This window comes from Chelon labrosus (assembly GCF_963514085.1).
Source record: "Chelon labrosus genome assembly, chromosome: 8".
NCBI lineage: Eukaryota > Metazoa > Chordata > Actinopteri > Mugiliformes > Mugilidae > Chelon > Chelon labrosus.
The window spans coordinates 6,842,779-6,860,421 of record NC_140358.1 but is presented as its reverse complement, the minus strand read 5'-3'; the positions used below and the strand labels follow the sequence as shown (position 1 = coordinate 6,860,421).

The 17,643-nt window shown below is 40.7% G+C and overlaps 1 protein-coding gene across 2 annotated transcripts in view; it reads right to left on the bottom strand.

Moving 5' to 3' along the window:
• Nucleotides 1-180: 180 nt before the first annotated feature.
• Nucleotides 181-17,643, bottom strand: part of atp8a1 (ATPase phospholipid transporting 8A1) — a 66,205-nt gene continuing 48,742 nt past the window's right edge. For both annotated transcript variants that reach the window (XM_084550462.1, XM_084550463.1), the window contains 5 exons: nucleotides 16,933-17,040; nucleotides 8,580-8,668; nucleotides 8,114-8,206; nucleotides 6,135-6,226; nucleotides 181-3,800 (listed from right to left, as the gene is read on the bottom strand). In XM_084550462.1, coding sequence (XP_084406588.1) covers nucleotides 3,703-3,800; nucleotides 6,135-6,226; nucleotides 8,114-8,206; nucleotides 8,580-8,668; nucleotides 16,933-17,040 — 480 coding nt within the window. In that variant the 3' untranslated portion in view covers nucleotides 181-3,702. The remainder of the gene's footprint in view (nucleotides 3,801-6,134; nucleotides 6,227-8,113; nucleotides 8,207-8,579; nucleotides 8,669-16,932; nucleotides 17,041-17,643) is intronic.

Sequence of the window (17,643 nt, the reverse complement as noted above, 5' to 3'; positions counted from 1 at the left end):
GAATATATTGACGATGTAAATCTCAAGGGGTTCACGTCGTGTCCAGTTATTGGGAGCCTTTGTTGTTATTTATCCAGCAACACCTCTCTGACTAGTAGTTTTTACTTCCAGGAATCACACCACTGCAGTCCTTTTCTCAGAAATGTGTCCACAGAACAAGAACAGAACTTGAAAAAAATGGCGTTTTTGGGACATTGTTGCGAGTGGATCAGCTTCACAGTTCATGAACAAGAATGATCAAGGAGATAAATGAGAACTTACTAACCTGCTAAAACTCTTGGTATGTTTGGCTGAACTGAAATCTATTGACCCTTTGTCTTATTACAGACAAAGTAGCTGCACAAGAGTGTTTGTCGTCGCCAACAATAACTGCAGATGTGGCCAAATCAACCAGACTAAAATCTTTACAACTTTGAGGAGAGATAGTTGGGCTGTATGAAGGTGTGGTCCATATTCAGTCTATTACCAACAGTAGATGGAGGTTGCACAGTCTACCGCTGCGCGACTAGAGTTATAACACGTTACTTTGCATCCAAACGAACACGTTAACGCACCAAAGTCAGACAGTAACACAAGCATATGAACTGATCGAGGTAACGATTAGATAAATGAGCATCATCTGCAAAGTAAAAATACAGCTTTTTTCAAATAAGTTTGGCAGCTTCAGTTGCTCTTCGGGTTACACTGCCTGACAGCACGGTAGAGTGGAGATAATATTATATTGATGTTTCTCTTAGATTCACCAGGTTTTAGATGGCTGAAATGTACTTTGCCGCTTACCCATCCTCAGGAGTTCATTGCTTGACTGCCACGTCAGTACTTTGGTCTGCTTTTTCAAACTGGAGCCCTTCAAAGACCGTACGTCAGAGTCTGAAAAATGTCTGAAAATACTGATGCAATAAATTACAGTAAGACGCAGGCTGTAGCCCAACCTAAACTCCAAAGATATTCAGTTTACAATGATAAAGGGAGAAAATAAATCCTTACTTAATCTATTTTGGAGTATATTAATGACAGTGAGATTCTGTGAAAGCACTCTAAATTAATCCAGACACTCATGGCATCACATAAGTAAAAGTTAAACTAAACTCCACACTCCTAACAAATAAGCACCCTATTGATATGATTTGTTTGTCCTGTTTCAGTCTGATGGTTCTCCCTGCCTTTTCCTGTTTAGGTTTTCTGTCCCGTCCGTCGCTGCTCGCAGACACAACAAGACACACTGATAACAAATCTGCAAATACACACAAGAATTAGTAAAGATGTTCACATTGTTCCTCCATGATTGTAAAGTTTATTTCAGTAGTCCTTCATGGCAGTAAAAGACGACACTTATAAGTTTGCAGTCCCAACATGCAGAACAATCATTGAACAAAACAACAGAAAGGAACCAAATATCCAAAAGAAAAGTTAAAGGTGCATTTTTTTCCTCTTTTGTTAAGTGATCAACACTCGAGGGAGAATCAAAAGTAGTACAGTTAACACTTCGGAGAACAGTTTGTGTTTTCCATTCATGCAGCCCACGACCGTCACAGACAACAACGTGTGTTTATGTTTTCTGGAAAAAAGAAAGCAACAGTCCAAGCCTTCCACGACGACGACATCCACATTCAGCTGGTTGAAAACTTTTGACGAGATGACAACTGACTACGTTTTCACGGTCAAGACCAGCAGAGAGAAATAAACACAAAAGAGCTTTCCCGTAAAGCAGAAGTACACTGCATGAAGAAAACAAGTTACAGACATGTACACTCAAGAGAAATCATATACCGAAACCAAGATAATACCAGATATCCACAACTGGAAAGGTACATTGAGTGCATTGTGCAACATCTCCTGTCGAAGCGAGCCGAGCGCCAGAAACTCCCACGGTCGAGGCCGAGAGTTTGACCACAAACACACAATCAAAACGCACAATCTCACGTTCCCATACGGGCCATGCATCGGCACACAGCAGTACACCATAGCTATACCTGGAGTCGTGCAGACGGACAACTGGAGCAAGCGCCACTACACACACGCAGCCATACACACACACTCACACACAATAAAATAAACACACCGAGAGAACTGAAGCTCCAGAAACTCTCAGTCTCACACAGAGGACACAGACATGCAATGCATACATAGAGGTTATCTACATAAAGGTGACACACCCACACGCACATCCACGCACACACAGCACATGCACATGCACATGCAGGCAATAAACCGACACTCACACCAACAGAAATCTGATCTCCCATAGGGAGAAGAAAGCAATCACACAGACATTAAGTAGTCAATTATAAATAAATCAAGCTGTAATAATAATATTAATAATAATAACAAGACATTTAAGAAAGCTCAGTTTCCCCGTTAGATCTATTCTATCCTGCCAGTTTATCAGAGGAAGAAAAAACTCAAAAGTTACAGACGATTCATTACAAAGCCAGTCGATGCAAAATTCATACATCTCCAATATAAAAATACAAATCCACAAAATAACTATAGAGACAAAGTAGTTTTGATACTGTGGTGGAGTTTCCTGGCTAATGCTTTTCTCTCCCTTAAGCTAATGGCACTTATGTTAGAAGGATAAAATCTCCATTTTAAGGGAAACACTACCACCACTGTAAGCTTCGACGAGACCAATCGGGGAGCCTCCGATTCACCTGTACTGGAACAAATCTGTAGTTTTCACACTGAAGGAGTGCAATACTGTGGTGGGGAGACAGTGATTTTGTCTTCAGTGGGTGTGTGTGGAGCACTGGTCTAAGCTAGCTGGCTAAAAAACTATTCCTGGCCGTCGCTTTCTTGTAAGAGGGAAACGTTTTTATGTAGGCACCGTTGTGATTGTTGAAACAGGAGTGATTGATGGGTGGAATGCTATTGTAGGTCGAGAGCAATACTTCTGCTGTAAAAATGGTGGGACTACTGTCTGTTGCAGGAGGCAACTTTTTTGAAAAAAGAATAAAGGTAAAAACAGAAAAGCCAGGCACGATAGCTACATACTTCAAAATGAAATTAAAAAAGGAACAGAAATGCATTTTAACAGTAAAAGAAGAAGGACGAAGGCATGAGCAAATGTAAGGCTTTACCTTAAGTGCAAAAAGAAAATGAAACTATTACAAACGTCTGCTCTGAAGTGGTCTGTTTAGTGCTGGAATACACTCAGGAGTTTAATTACATTTGGTTTTTCCGAATTCACTAGTACTTGGACGATTGTATACACGACTGCTCTTTGGCAATCTTTCAAAAGTTCAAATCCTCTAAAACAATTCATTGTCCAGTGTTTTAACTTTTATATAATAACAGTGTTTAGGAGTTTGATTTCAATATAACACAGGCTGACTTTAGGCTTTTTGGCTCAGCGCTGAAAGCTGTCATTCCTCAAACGAATAGAAAGGTTCACTCCGACAAACTGAGCGAGAACAGTGAAGAACTTCAGACCACAGACTGCTAAGAAAGCACAGTGCTCATCATGTCTGCTGGACACACAACTACAGCTTGATAGTGAACACGTTTTGTTTTGTTCCTTGTTTTTTTTTTTCCCTTTTTCAAAGACTACACAATGTTACTCTCCTCTGTCCATTTCATGTCCCAAACCCCTCTTCAGTGCTGGAGGCACATGCTCGCACCACCGCTGAGCTTCAAATGTCGCCATTAGAAACAGCTGCTGTGGCTCCGAACTGACCGGCCGGGAACAAGAAGGCCGGCGGCTCACCACTCGTTGGTCCTCTGTTTGGTGGTGTCGTACGCTCTGATGACCTCAGACTGAGACACCACTCCGTTCTCGTCTTGAGAGAAGGCGTAGCCATCTGAAAATGAAACGCAGCAATTGGATCGGAGGTCTTATAGATCGACTGTTAATAAAATAAAAAATGACGTACATGAAAAGACACTTAAAACAAATTAATTGACAAAATAAAATCAAAAGTCCTCTTTTCTGGGAAATAAGCCTATTTTCTCTTTCTTGCTGAAGATCGATACAGGTCTCACATATGTATGGCAAATATATGGTGCCAACTAGCAGCCACTTAGCTTAGTAAACAGACATGGAAACAGCTGGCCTGGACCTGTACAAAATTACTATACATATACTTTTACTTTGGCTTGGGGGTGGGACTATTTCCAGTCTACAGTGAGTAGCAAAGCTCTGACGTATCTGCTGGAAGACATCACTTAATTTCATCCTCATGATTCGCTCATTGCCCATCACTTTGTAGCGGATAGTTGGTCACTAGAAGTCGGTCCAGGCTGTGGTTACCTAGGCAACCCTATTGTAGATTTCCCACTGAGAAATGTCACTGAGTTAGACAAGTATAAGAATGCTAGTCTAAAATAATCTAAGAAGTTTGAGTTTCACTCACATTAGAGTCATAGTGGTAAACATTGGTTTCTCTGACAGTTCATTAGAGGAAGGTCACTTAGCATCACTGACAGCAGCACTAACGCTATTTCTTAACCATACAAAGGAAAAGAAAATCTGTCCACAGAATGAGCAAAGATATTCCCTATGTTGGAATGGTGTTTCTTATTCAGGTAGTCACCAGCTACCATTTCTCTTTGGATGAGAAAACAGAGTTGCTACTTAAACCTCTTTTTTTATTATGCAGAAGATTTAATATTTTTCAGAGAAATTATTACTCTGCTCTGTAGGTTTATTGTAATGTTCTAATGCTAATACAAAAAAGGCACAAAGTGAACAGACAGATGTGAGAGCAATAACAATCTTCTCATGTAACTCTAAGAAAATAAGCAAATTTCCCACAATTTCAGGTTAATAAAATAAATGTGATGGAAATAAAACACACTCAAACACAAACATCACACCTCCCCCCTAAGCTTTATCTCCTGCTCTATGATCTAACACCTAAACTCTCCTACGGGGTTCGCCTGACCTTTGACCCCTGACTCACCTTCAGGTGTCAAATGACTCGCTCAGTACCTGGAGGCCAGCGGGCAAGTTCAAAGGAGACGAGTGCATTGTGGGGGAATAACAGCGCAACATTTCATCATTTCATCGTTATCTGGCTCTACTGAGCTCAGCTCAGGACACACGAAGGCACACGAGGGGAAGGACAGGAAGTCAACAACGGATAGAAAGGAGAGTGTTGTCTATCGGGGAGCTACAGAGGGGCTGGAGATTTAAAACGGGGTGAGGTTTGAGTAAAGAATTTAAAAAAAGGAATCACACAACAACGGTCTCATCCCCACCTATGAGACAAACAAAAGAACAAACTGATCAGACAAAAGACAGAAAAGAACAGAAGAAAAACAGAAAACCAAACGCCATGCTTAGAATCACTGGAAAGTTTCACTGTGACACCTGAGTCTGAGCATATTTACTACAAAAAAACCCAAAAAAAAAACCACTGTTGTTCTTAAAGTATTCTTTTAACCATTCCAACTGGACTTTTCTCTCTCAAGAAATTTGACATTGCACTGGTCAATGATTTTCATTCAGTTATTAGCTAGCATTATGACTGTGACTTTAAATCCAGCCCAGAAATAATAACAGCTCTCATTAGCAATTCATTTTTGGCAAACTCACTGAAGAAAAATGCTGCGATTAAAGTCCGGCTCTAAGAGACAAAGTTCTTACAGTGTTGCTGCATCAGCTGACTGCAGTGTGACAACAGAGCTAACCCAGCCCAAACTCTACAGATTCCTGTTCTATACCTAACCAGAAAAATAACCCATGCTGATTAGTTATGATGTAGGTTAGGACACAGGAAATTATGTGGTTGCTTGCACGATTATTGGTCTGCAATCTGGTTGGTACAGAGGTTTTATGAAAATAATTAGGATGAGCAGAGAGTGTATCCCAACAGATGAAATATGACCTTATCTGGAGATATAGTGTGTGTCAGAGGGTGCTTGATTTGTTCCCCTGACAAAGGGAACATGACGTGGATAAACTTTACTTTGAAGAATTGAAAGAAAGATGGAAGGAAAGCATAAAAGATAGAAAGAAACCAAGAAAAGGAACAACGAATTAAAGAAAAGAAAAACAATGAAAGAAAGGACGACAGAAAGAAAAACAAATCTCGGAAGAAAGCAACGCAAATGAAAGAAGGCAAGGAACACTAAAGAAGGACAGAAAGAAAGAAAACTGAAAAGAAATCAACAAAGACATTTGTGTAACTTACGGAGCAGGTTCTGCTGCATGGACTCAGACCGGTACAGACTGACTGTGCTCTTCTTGAAGACGTTCTTCAGGAGCTGGGCCCTTTCCGTCAAACTGCACACACACACACACAGAGAAACATTCAGTGAGTTAGCAGCACACTGAGCACCACAGGCGGATTTAATGACCCATATATCACGGCTGTCGAAGCACCTCCAGAGTGCAAGGACCTGCCAACCACTTTACCTGCTGGTACAAACACCATCACAGAGGGACGCAGAGAGGCACAGAGGGACGGACAAAGTGAGTGTGTGAGTAAAATATCTGAGGTATCGGCTCGGCCAGAAGGAGTTCAAGTAAAGCTAACAAATGTGCGTAACAGCAGATGTCTGTGTGTGCCTGCCCACATGCAAACATCCAAAAGAATATTTCAGTTTGTATGTCTACATGTTTGTTTCTGTTGGTGTGTGTGTGTGTGTGTGTGTGTGTGTGTGTGTGTGTGTGTGTGTGTGTGTGTGTGTGTGTGTGTGTGTGTGCGCTGCAGCTTGCTGGGTCTGGGACAGTGGCCAGACAGGAGGATCACTTTCAGCCAGCAGGAGATCTCACACTGATCTGCTCCATGCCGACGCCTGCTGCCGGCCTCAGGCCCCAGAGAGCAGAGCAGACCTGCCTCAGCTAATACCTTTTTTTTTAATATATATAATAAATGTCTTTAATATCCGAAGACCGTTGCTCTAAAATTAGATGTCCAGAATTTTTGAGAGAAAAAAAGCCGACAACCACACTTATAACATGATTGCAGATATTACAGTCCTGCAATTTAGCAGCAATTTTAAGATTTCTCCTGTCCACACAGAAATATTGTTGGCAGCAGAATAGTGAGCATTTTGAACGATTGGGAGGACATAGATCATTGTTCCACAAAGCTGAGAATTTGGGAAAATGCTTCACGTTTGAAAGAAAGAATAATAGCTGCGGCATGTAGCCCTGACAGAGGTGGGAGATCTTAAACTGTGAGACAATGCAAATTTGCAATTTTGCCACGGTGATAATGTGAGCCATGTGAGCAATGCTGCAAATCAGTAAGGAAGACTGTGGTTTTTATCAATACTGTGATTTGTCATATTAATAATCTCCTGATTTAAAATGACTCTTCATATGAACATAACAACACATATTTTGTGACATATTTGTTACTAATATTGAAGACAAAAATAAATCAGTATATTTTGTTAAGTAATATACATTGGAAGATATAGTGTGTGGGATTTCAAATATGTAAGCGATCCAAATTTGAAAAAAAAAAAAAAAAAACATCTTGCAAACTTCTGCAAAACATTTCCCTAAACGCTCTGTGCAGACCCACCAAAAAAACTATCAAAAGAAAATGTAATAGTGGAGCAGAAGGTTCGGCTTTTGGCAGGGGAGGAAAACACAGCATATGGAACTGATGGTGGAGAACAACTGACTTTGGCCGTTTACTTGGTTTTCAGGCACGTCTGAATTAAATGCCAAGGTTCAGCTTTCAAAAAAAAACTCTGACATTTCCAAACAGAATTACAACTTTGTGACACGCACACATGCACAAGTCGGAAACTCTTTATTACAAAAAAAAAAAATTCAATGTGCCTTGATTGTGGCATAAATTTCCACAAAGGAGACTATTATTGAAGTTTCAATAGTTCCTTTTAAATGTCCTGTGCTTCCCAGATTGAAAAACAAAAAAAAAGTGTCGTGTGCTGCTCAGCATAAAGACTAAATTATTGTATAAATATTAGAACATATAAATATATATAGTGACAAACAAGTTGAGAGAATGATGTTGCATTTTAAACTGAATTATGGGACAAAACAATTACTGTGTCATGACAATGGTCATATTATTTTACAAATCCAAATTGTCTTTGATCCACTTCCAGCCAAATAATTAATCCAATAACATTATGTAAATCAAAAATCATGGAGTGAAGACAGGAGTGGTGAAGCGATGTGTAACAGTACCTCTTTCCGTGCACCACTGCTCCAGGGTCTTTAGACAAAGCCTCCAGCTCTTGCACCTCATCCACCAGGGTCTTAAAGCACACCCTCTTCACGCTGTAAATCAAACAGCCAAATCAGAATCAAGTTGAAGATGCTTTAAAATGACAGAGCCTCCTTACACTGACATTAAAATACCTCATTGTCCAATTCAAGCTGCTCAGACTATATCAGGAAATAAAAGTTTGAACTTTAAAAATTGCTCCTGACACATTAAAGCTGCTGTGGGCTGATGTCAACCAGACCCAGAACAGACGCAAACATTTGCCGTGGAGTATTCACAGATTGGAAATGCTAGACTTCGTGGGAAGTCTGGACAAAAAGTTGGGCTGGAATTTCTTTAAAAGATAGAAGAGATTCTGGAAGACATTTCCTGCACTGGATGTGTATTAGAGAGATGATGAGCGAGGCGAGCGGAGAGAAGACTCACACTTTGTAGGCCACGTCAAAGACCAGAGAGGTGATTGGGATGAAGAACAGGCCCATCCAGAAGACTCCTGAACTGAACATCATGTCCGCCTGCCACACACACAACACACACACACATAGAGGCACTTATTCTCAGGTTACTGTAGACAACGCAGGGTTCAACTACGGATGAGATAATAAGAAGGGCTCTTTAAAGGCACCTGATAAGGGGCAACCAGGTCCATTACCATCCTCTGTCGTGCCACATATCAAAAGACATACATGACAAAAGATCCCCAAAACAAACAGTCATATTGTGGAAATAGAGACAAGATGGGCCCAAATAACTGGCTCAAAGTGGGTTAATCCACCATGACTAAATGATACCATGTTTTTGTTTGGATCCCCTCCACCTCTCTGCCCTTCAGGGAGGAGGAAGTACCTGTGATGTATTTAGACAGTGGTGTCCCTTTCAAAGGAAAACAGCTCAGCTGTGTGTTGTGCTGAGATCTCCTGTCAATACACCCCAGGAGTCACGGCCCTGTGATCTGAGGTGCTTCTAATGATACATTCAATGCACCCTCTACTCAACGTAAGTGAGTGCTGATGAAGAGTAACAGCTGTGATTATGAGAGTTTAAGCTTAATATTGGATTCCGGAGATTAATATTTGTAGAGAATGTTCTCACTGGATGGGCTCCAGACTCTTGCTCTTGTCAGTGACTTTAAATGGGCTTCGGAAAGATGAAAAGGCTTACTGGAATAGTTTGTCATCTTTGGCTTGAATGTGATTCTAGAGTTCATTGTCGGGCTGGACCTAACAATTTTTTTTTATGCTAGATTGTTCTGCAAATTCTTGATCGATTGTCGGTCTAAAAACACAAGACAATAGTGTGAAATCCTAAGCAAAGTTTCTCACACAAATCCCTTGAAACCCATACTGACACTGCTCACTGTATACAGTTTTACATTATGGTGGAGCTGACCAAAAGTTCAGACAAAGATGATTTCTTTGCTGTCACAGAACTCCTTTAAATCAAATGTTTACACCAAGTTCATGTGTAATGAAGCTGTTTTTTTGAGCAGAGTTGAGGGGAGACAGTGCATCGTCCTGGTGAGGGCAAAAGCTTCAAGATTTCTGTGAGGACGATGTTTGCTTTGGCCCACTGCACTGAAACCATCCGTCATTACATGTCAGAGTGCAAAACTCGCACTCATTGCTTTGTAACGCGCCACTTGTTTAAACTGCCGAGGCCCCTCGACAGTGTCCTTCCTGTAATGCAACACATTCACGGCCCCTAGGATGCACACACACAGATCAGTGTCAGAACTATCACAGTGCTCAGGTTTGCTCAAATTAGCTGTTCGCCATTACCTGCAAATTGACTTTGATGTCTGACAAAACACCGGGGCAGAGGAAATCCCAAATGAAAGGAAATCAAAAATGGCTTTTTCCTACAGTTTGAGATGCGGGATGAATGGAGCTTTTCTGTGTCGCCTGGAGGCCAGACATGCATGAGATGAGGGAAAATTGCTTCAAAGCACGGGATATTTTCATGTCAATTCATGAAATTGTGGAGCACTGATGGAAACATTTACTGTTTTTGTTTTTTTTTGTTTTTTCTTGTCATGAGTCAGTTTAATTATTTTAATTTTCATCCAGTGTATCATGCATTTTAATGGGAGTGTTTAAGCTGTCTTGAGAGTATTTTGAAAATAAACCAGGGATGTTTACTCAGTGTATTAAATCAAAGTCAAAGAGCTCGGTAAATAAACCATGTAAGTCTTTCACAAGTTCCATCTTGGAACAATATTTATATATTTCCATATGCAACTCTGACGTACATATATACACGGCTGACCTTATCATTAAATCATATAACATGGGTATCTACATTTGATACAATAACTCGTGTTTTACACAACAACAGTAATAAACAAACTACATTAATTCCTTGTTAGTCCATCACTTTCCAGAACCTAAACGAATCTGACCAATTACAAACAACAAATGTTTGTCTTCAGGCATCTGGTCAGGCTCCATGACTACAAGCGGGGGTCAGCAGTGTTGGTGGATGCTAGCAATGTCTCATACCAGGGGGCCCCTGGGAGCCGATGGGGGTGAGAGAGGTCCAGGGAGCGGGGCTGTATTTTTAGGACAAACTAATAAACTTGTCTGGGTGGACAGACAGTAGTGTCCGTTGGCATGTAGGGTTGTGTTTTGACAGGCCACGACCCCCTCATGGCCACACACCCACACACAGACAGAAGAGACGCGAGACTAGACAGACAGAAGCAATCATACATGCACATGTGCACACACACACACACACACATGCAAGATGCCAGCTAGTGAAGACCATGGAGTAAGATGTTGGAGCATTCCTGCTTGTTCCAAACAGAGAGGTTGGTGACAGCATAGTCGTCAGAGAAGTCTGTTTTTTGGTAGTGTCCCATACAAATGATGTTTACATTCTGTGTTACTCACTCAAACACAAGTGCAACCCAGATGAACACTCCAGACCAAATCTTTATTTACCAGTGATGTCATTGGTTCTCAGAAAATCGCCAGTCTATCTCAGCTAACTTTTCTACTTTCAGGTATCCAGTGGGGTTCCACAGACGCTGCTCAAAATCCTGTGCTATCTTTATATTTTCAACACTGAAAATGAAATGCTGTATTTTAATATGAGAGCCGAGATCTTCAGGATCCCAAACATAAACTTGAAATGACAAAACCAGCAGCGCCAAGAGGGAAGATGACTGTTGGGCAAGGCATTTTTGGAAGGTAATGGCATGTTTGGCCAACAAATAAATAGCTAAAGGCTAGTGTATTGATTCACAGCAACACTCAACAAGAAATTTACTTAAACCATTGTGCTGTTTGCATGGCTTATTGTTACCAACATGTACAATGCTCAATGTAACATTTTACTTTGTTGTAGTTGCTCACAGAGCAATCTAGGATACAGGGTTTTGAAATACCCAGCTCCATGAAATTTGCAGGCTGCTCATGGGCAATGCAACCTAGTCTATGTAGGCATTGTAATAATGGCTGTGCGAGCAGCACAACTCAGCATTTGTACTGTCTACGTCTCTGTTTACTACCCTTGTACTTCCTTGTTGGAGAATAGCTATGTATATTAGTACAAAACCACCACCTGTACATTAGTGGAAGACAATGTCTGCTGCTCATTAGTGCTTCTATAAGAAGAACAATAAGAAGTCTGGGTCTATAAGCTCTCATAAGGAAGGCACTTTACCCAAATGTCACTAAAGCTGTACAGAGGCTGATACACTGGTTGCTCATTTCAGTTTCCACGTATATGTGTAGAGTTTGAAACAAGGGCTTTCGGGAAAAAAAGTCAAGGTTCAGTCAATCTATCCCGTTTCAATAGAAGTTTAATCTCTGGAAGAAAACGTCTAGGGATACCAATACCAGACCTACAAACTTAGGTATTTAATATGCGTCCTTTTCCAGGAAGACTTGATCAGCGGAATCTGGCACCTGGCTGGACATGCCTAAGATAGCCCATCATGCATTATGTTAATGGCTGCCATTGTAATGGTAAATTTGAGTCGAGCTTATCCACTACTTCACAATTTACCCTGCAAGCCCACTGTATGCTCTAGATTCAGCAAACAAGACTATGAAAAGCCAACTTCATAACACTCTACCAGCTGTACAACATCTCAAAGATGCTAATATTCAGACACTGGCTGCCCGAGTACACAGAGCTCTTTGTATAACACTTTTTTATTGGGTATGCTGAGAGGAGAAGGGTTAGACTAAGTTGCATCCTGTCTCAGACTTCTGTCTGCACCCATGTACTGTATGTTGATTCTCCAACTGGCTTAATCATAAAACACTGCACGTGTCAGCTTCAACGAGAGGAGGGAAATTGAAGATGAAGTGATACATTCGTCCAAAAGCGGCTCAAATCCACAACACCCTTTCTTGTGCAAATACAAAGTTAGAACCTCTTATGGATAAAAAGGTGGTTGACACAGCACTGCCAAGACAAATTCATCAACACAGTGGAGTACGAGAAGCAAAACAAAAGAAAAAAAACTTCCTCAAAAGTCATAAGCAAAGACAAATATGCCAATATACATCCCAAATAATGGTCAGTATGGAAAACAAACAGTGACTTTCTCAGCTGGATTTTTCTTCCACTACATGCCCCTGTGTGTTGCCGAGCAAAGACAGCAAGACATCGACTACAAAAACAGAGAAAAAAAAAATCTTTCTATAAACACTTATAAGTCAGCAGTCTCACGGCTGACTATGCACATGATATTTACAGAGTGTACAGTAGATTAAAACCGTTTATTTACACCCATACTGTACATCAGTCAGTCTGTTATTACACAAACTTTGTGTCATGGTGTATCAATCATTAGCCAAGAGAGGACAAAGAGAGCAAATGCTTTTAAACCACACAAACATGATATGTGGAGAGGAACTGTATCGACACAACTACAGCAATGAACAGCGGTCAATAATACCACCATGTTATCTTTCAAAATAGTTTAAGTCAGGAATATTTGAGACAGGACAGAACCAGAATTTGATTAATTAAAGTCTTAGACAAACATCTCTCTAAAGTTCTCACAGTCGTGTAGACACACATATACGAACAAATGTCAGTCTTCTCATCTGAACAAACTCTGAAGCAAACCTCACATTCAGTCATATCTGTCATGTGTATCAACTGGTGTGAATTTGTTTTGTGAAGAACAGCACGGCCTGCTAAATGCAAAATGGGCAAAAATTGTAAATGTGTTGCGAGAGTCTTTATGGGTTCTATTCGATAGACTATTCAAATACATATAAACCCTTTCAGTGATCAGTAGAAGGGTTTGTTGTTTTCGGGGCATCAAATCCAATTTCAAGTATGTTGCAAATTGTTTAACTTGGTTTTCTAACTCTACTGAAATCAGGAAGGTAACCTCAGGAACGAAATAACAATGTTGTACATTGGAAAATAATCAGCAATCATGGACATATAAACAACAACATACAAAATCAGTGGGAACCTTCCTAACTCTGTCAAAAAGGGTCTGACAGACATTTAGACAAGACTAACATTACCACACAAACTTATGTTAGATATTTGCTCACTCAAAGATGGTCAATTAACACGCAACATGTTCCACTGTTCCAAAAAAACAACAAAAAAACAACAACAAGAAACTTAAAGTATAAAGTTGCTAATACCTGATCAAAGACCAACGGGATATATTTTTAAAAGGAGGCTCAATGTGATCAGCATTCATGCTTTTTCAAAAGAATTTCTAATGTCAACCTGTTAAGTAAAGTTTTATTCCTGTTAATCTTATCAATATCTCATATCAGTCCTGATTGCATTCCTGGCACACCACAAATCAAACTTCTTGGTAATGTGATTCCTCCCTGAGAAAACGTTTCTTATCACTGAGCTGAAACTCTGGGAGTTCTGCAGCCTAACCGAGTCTAAAATCCATGTGGCTGGTGTCATGTAATTGAGTCTGACAGAGCGAGAGGTACTTCACCGCAGCCTGCAGCAGATATTGAAAAGCAGCAAAGGTGTGTGTGAAAAGTGAGGAGAGAGAAGGAATGGACTGTACTGGAGACAGCTGCGTTGATAGCAGAGGCATGACAGCAGGTCAGTGTGACAGAGCGTACACGAGACATCTCCCGAGGTGAGGCTAAGCGGCTTAGTGTGGCAGACTACACTGCCAGAACAGAGTAATCTGACATTTTCTTTTGATATTTGTGTCAGACTTTTGTGAGGTGAAAACAGGATGAGATATGTGCCCAGGGATGGAACCAGTCTGGGAGTATCTGGGAAAAACATACTAGCTGTTTCATGGCATTTTGTAGATGGATCCTGCACCTGCCTTGTCAATCGTCCAAAGAATATTTTACCTGACACTGATGAATGCGCTCACATGGAGCAGAGCGCTGCTTCGCGTCTCTTGCTAAGGGCGGTGCGCTGGGTAGTGAGTGAGAGCAGAAACAGGAGGAGAAGGGAGTTCTGGTGTCTGTTAGGCCGTTGGCCCTTAGGCAGTTTTTCAACTGGCAGCGGTGGGGAGAGGGTGAACAAAAAGAGAAAAAAGCTAGGAGGGTAAAAGAAAATAGATGGAAGTACAGAGAGCGCAGATTTTATTTTTTTTTTTTTGGATGATTCAAGTACACATTAGGGAGTTGGTGGTGAATTATGTGGGGCTGCATCAGGGTTGAGTATAATCGTACTCTTCAGAGGCTACACAGTCTTGGAAGTGGAGATTGTGTCTCTGATGCCTTCTCAGGTTTCAGAGAGATGTGTCCCTGTTTGATGATGTACTGGCATCCCTGAGTTAGGGCTGGGCATAGAGTTACCATCTACCCACAGGACACCATTACTGTCTTCAGTCAAGTGCTGCAGGGCATGGATGAAAGCAGCGGGCTCCACAGATAGGCATACTAGCTTCATCCTATCCCCTATCACCTGTGCGTGTGTGATTGAGCAAGCAGAGCAAAAAGTGAAGCATTTCTGTTTGTAGTTAGTTATGTGTTTTAAATGGATGGTATCACTTATATGCAACATAAATAATTTAATCTACTGTCCAAAGTGTAACAAATCAAATCTGCAACAAAAACCTTCCCTTCCAAAAGTACAAACTATAATAATCCACCCAGCAGAGCTGGTCAGAAAGGAAGGACATCTGGCAAAAAATTGCAGCCCCTAATGGAATAGCCTGACATTATGGGAAACTTTCTGGCAGAGAGTTTGATGAGAAGATTGATACCATTCTTATGTCTCTGTAAATATGAAACTATAGCCAACAGCTGGTTAAAATAGCTTAGCATAAACACTGGAAAGGGAGAAACTGTTATTCTGGCTCTGTCCAAAGGTAACAAAACCCACCAACTAATTAACATATTATGTCTCCTTTGTTGAACTTGTACAAAAAACACATTTTGCATTAATAACCTGCTGATACATGTAAGTAGATTGTTTCCTGTTGTGGGCTAAAGAAACCGCAGAGGTGCCGTTTTTACCGTTTGGATTTTGCGCTGATAAAACAAAAAAGCCATACTGTGTTAATAAGTGAGCTTAGAGGTGCAGGTAGGTGGATTCCGTTACTGGAGGACAAAATCACAGCATGTTTTCAGTCTTGCTAAACTAAGCCATCCCTCCACTGACTGCATGAGAGTGGTATTAATCTTCTCATCTAACTCTCCACTCACTTTTTTAAATCGTCATACACTGAGCAATAACATGTAAAATGACTTCATCTTTACTCTCAAGAGAATCATAACAAATGAAGTCTTTTTCGTTTCAGACAGACCAATAGGCCTGACTGTTTTTAAATCTTGCGGTACCTGAATGTAACTTTATGGAGGGATTTAGTTAAATTCTGCTTCCCATAAGGCTCTACACTGTTTTTCATGAGGCAACATGTTCTTAATTTAGATTTGTCAACAGACCATCTTTCCTGTTATATAAGGAACAATTTGTGGTATACACCACTGTACCCTCTGTGCAAAATGTTCTAGTTAATGCTTGAAAACTTGTCCTAGTGAGCTGCTATTCAAGGATATTCATTTCTCTCAAACAATCAAGTATCTCAGTAATGAAAAGTGGTAGTATTTACATATTTATGGACACGCTGTCTGGTTTAGCAGAAAAGCTTAGATCTGTTGACTACCGAGACACGTTTTAAGAGGTGTGCATGTTCTGTTTTTTAAGAATAGTTTCAGTTTGTTTTAAGAGGAAGTAATGCTGAATTATTAAGTGATCTATTTGCACAGCATCCTTGCAAAGAAAATATTTACTTAAAACGTTGGTCTCGTCTACTGTAGGCTGTGCCTCAGTCCATTCCCTAGAAAGCACTGGTTAATGTCACCTGTTTAATATGACCACCTGTGGTGGTATTTACATTCAAAAGCAAAAAGCACAAAAGAAACAAAAGTTTGCAGGTTGTTTCTTTAATCTAAAATTTATATGTTTGGGTGCTGAGCGTTGAGTTTTAGATTTTTAGGACGTCTCTTTGCTTAGCTTCTAGACTGCTTCTCTGTTTCAGTGTCACCTGTGGATACTCAGAACCGAGGGAGGGAAATGTAACACAAACACTGGGCAAATTGGCCCAATTAAGTCATTATGCAACACAAGCCAGAGGTCTGACAGTTTACACTCCTCTCTGCTTACAAAGACCTGTGTCAAGTTTGACTCGGAATTTTCCCACCAGCATCTCTCTGCAAAAAAATTCATTTGAAAGCTCTACATGTCGGCCGGTGATAGACGATCATACGAGCAGTTTCTTTTAGTACTGGATAAAGCTGTTGCTGAGAAAGTGAAAAGGAAAAAGAGAGGGAGACTGTGTAAGAATATGCATGAGCACATTTACCTCGCCTGACATGTCGGGTGCCAGAGAGATGAGGGGCCACAGGGATGAGTAGATACTGAAAAACACCACCCACAGGCCGATGCTTCCCCAGATGGCGATGTGACTGAACTGTGGAGAATCAGAGGCCAGTAATGGAAATCTTTTAGCTCTTTGTTTATCTTTCATAATATTTACATCATTTAAATTCATTTTATAATTTGGGCTTCAAAGTTTACATTGAGTGCTTTCTGAGGGCCTGTTCAGAAGTTGCATTAAGATCCGATCTGAGCTATCCGATCGCAAGTGCCCAGCTTTAGGTACGTGCGTTCAGACCTGGCGTTAACATGCGTCTCCAAATGTGTCTCCAGATCTGATCTGTTTCGTGCTCTGTAGGCAAATAACCTGCCACTGTGCCCCATCTGGGGTGCAGTAAAATATTATAACAGCTGATGTCTCTAATGGATCACTACCGCTGCGACAGCGCTGTCTTATCTGTGTGTCATGACTTTGGCACACACGTTAAGTTATTGTTTACTGATCTCCACCCTGACGTTAGTAAGACCTGAACAAAACTCAGATAATAACTCCAACCCTGGAAGTTTCTATACACACCGTAATCTCCAGCAATAAAGGTAAATAAAGGCATCTGTAAAAGAGGAAATACATAACTTAACCGGGTCTCCTCATACATCAACATGACTGCATCAATAATTATCACAGAATGACACTCGT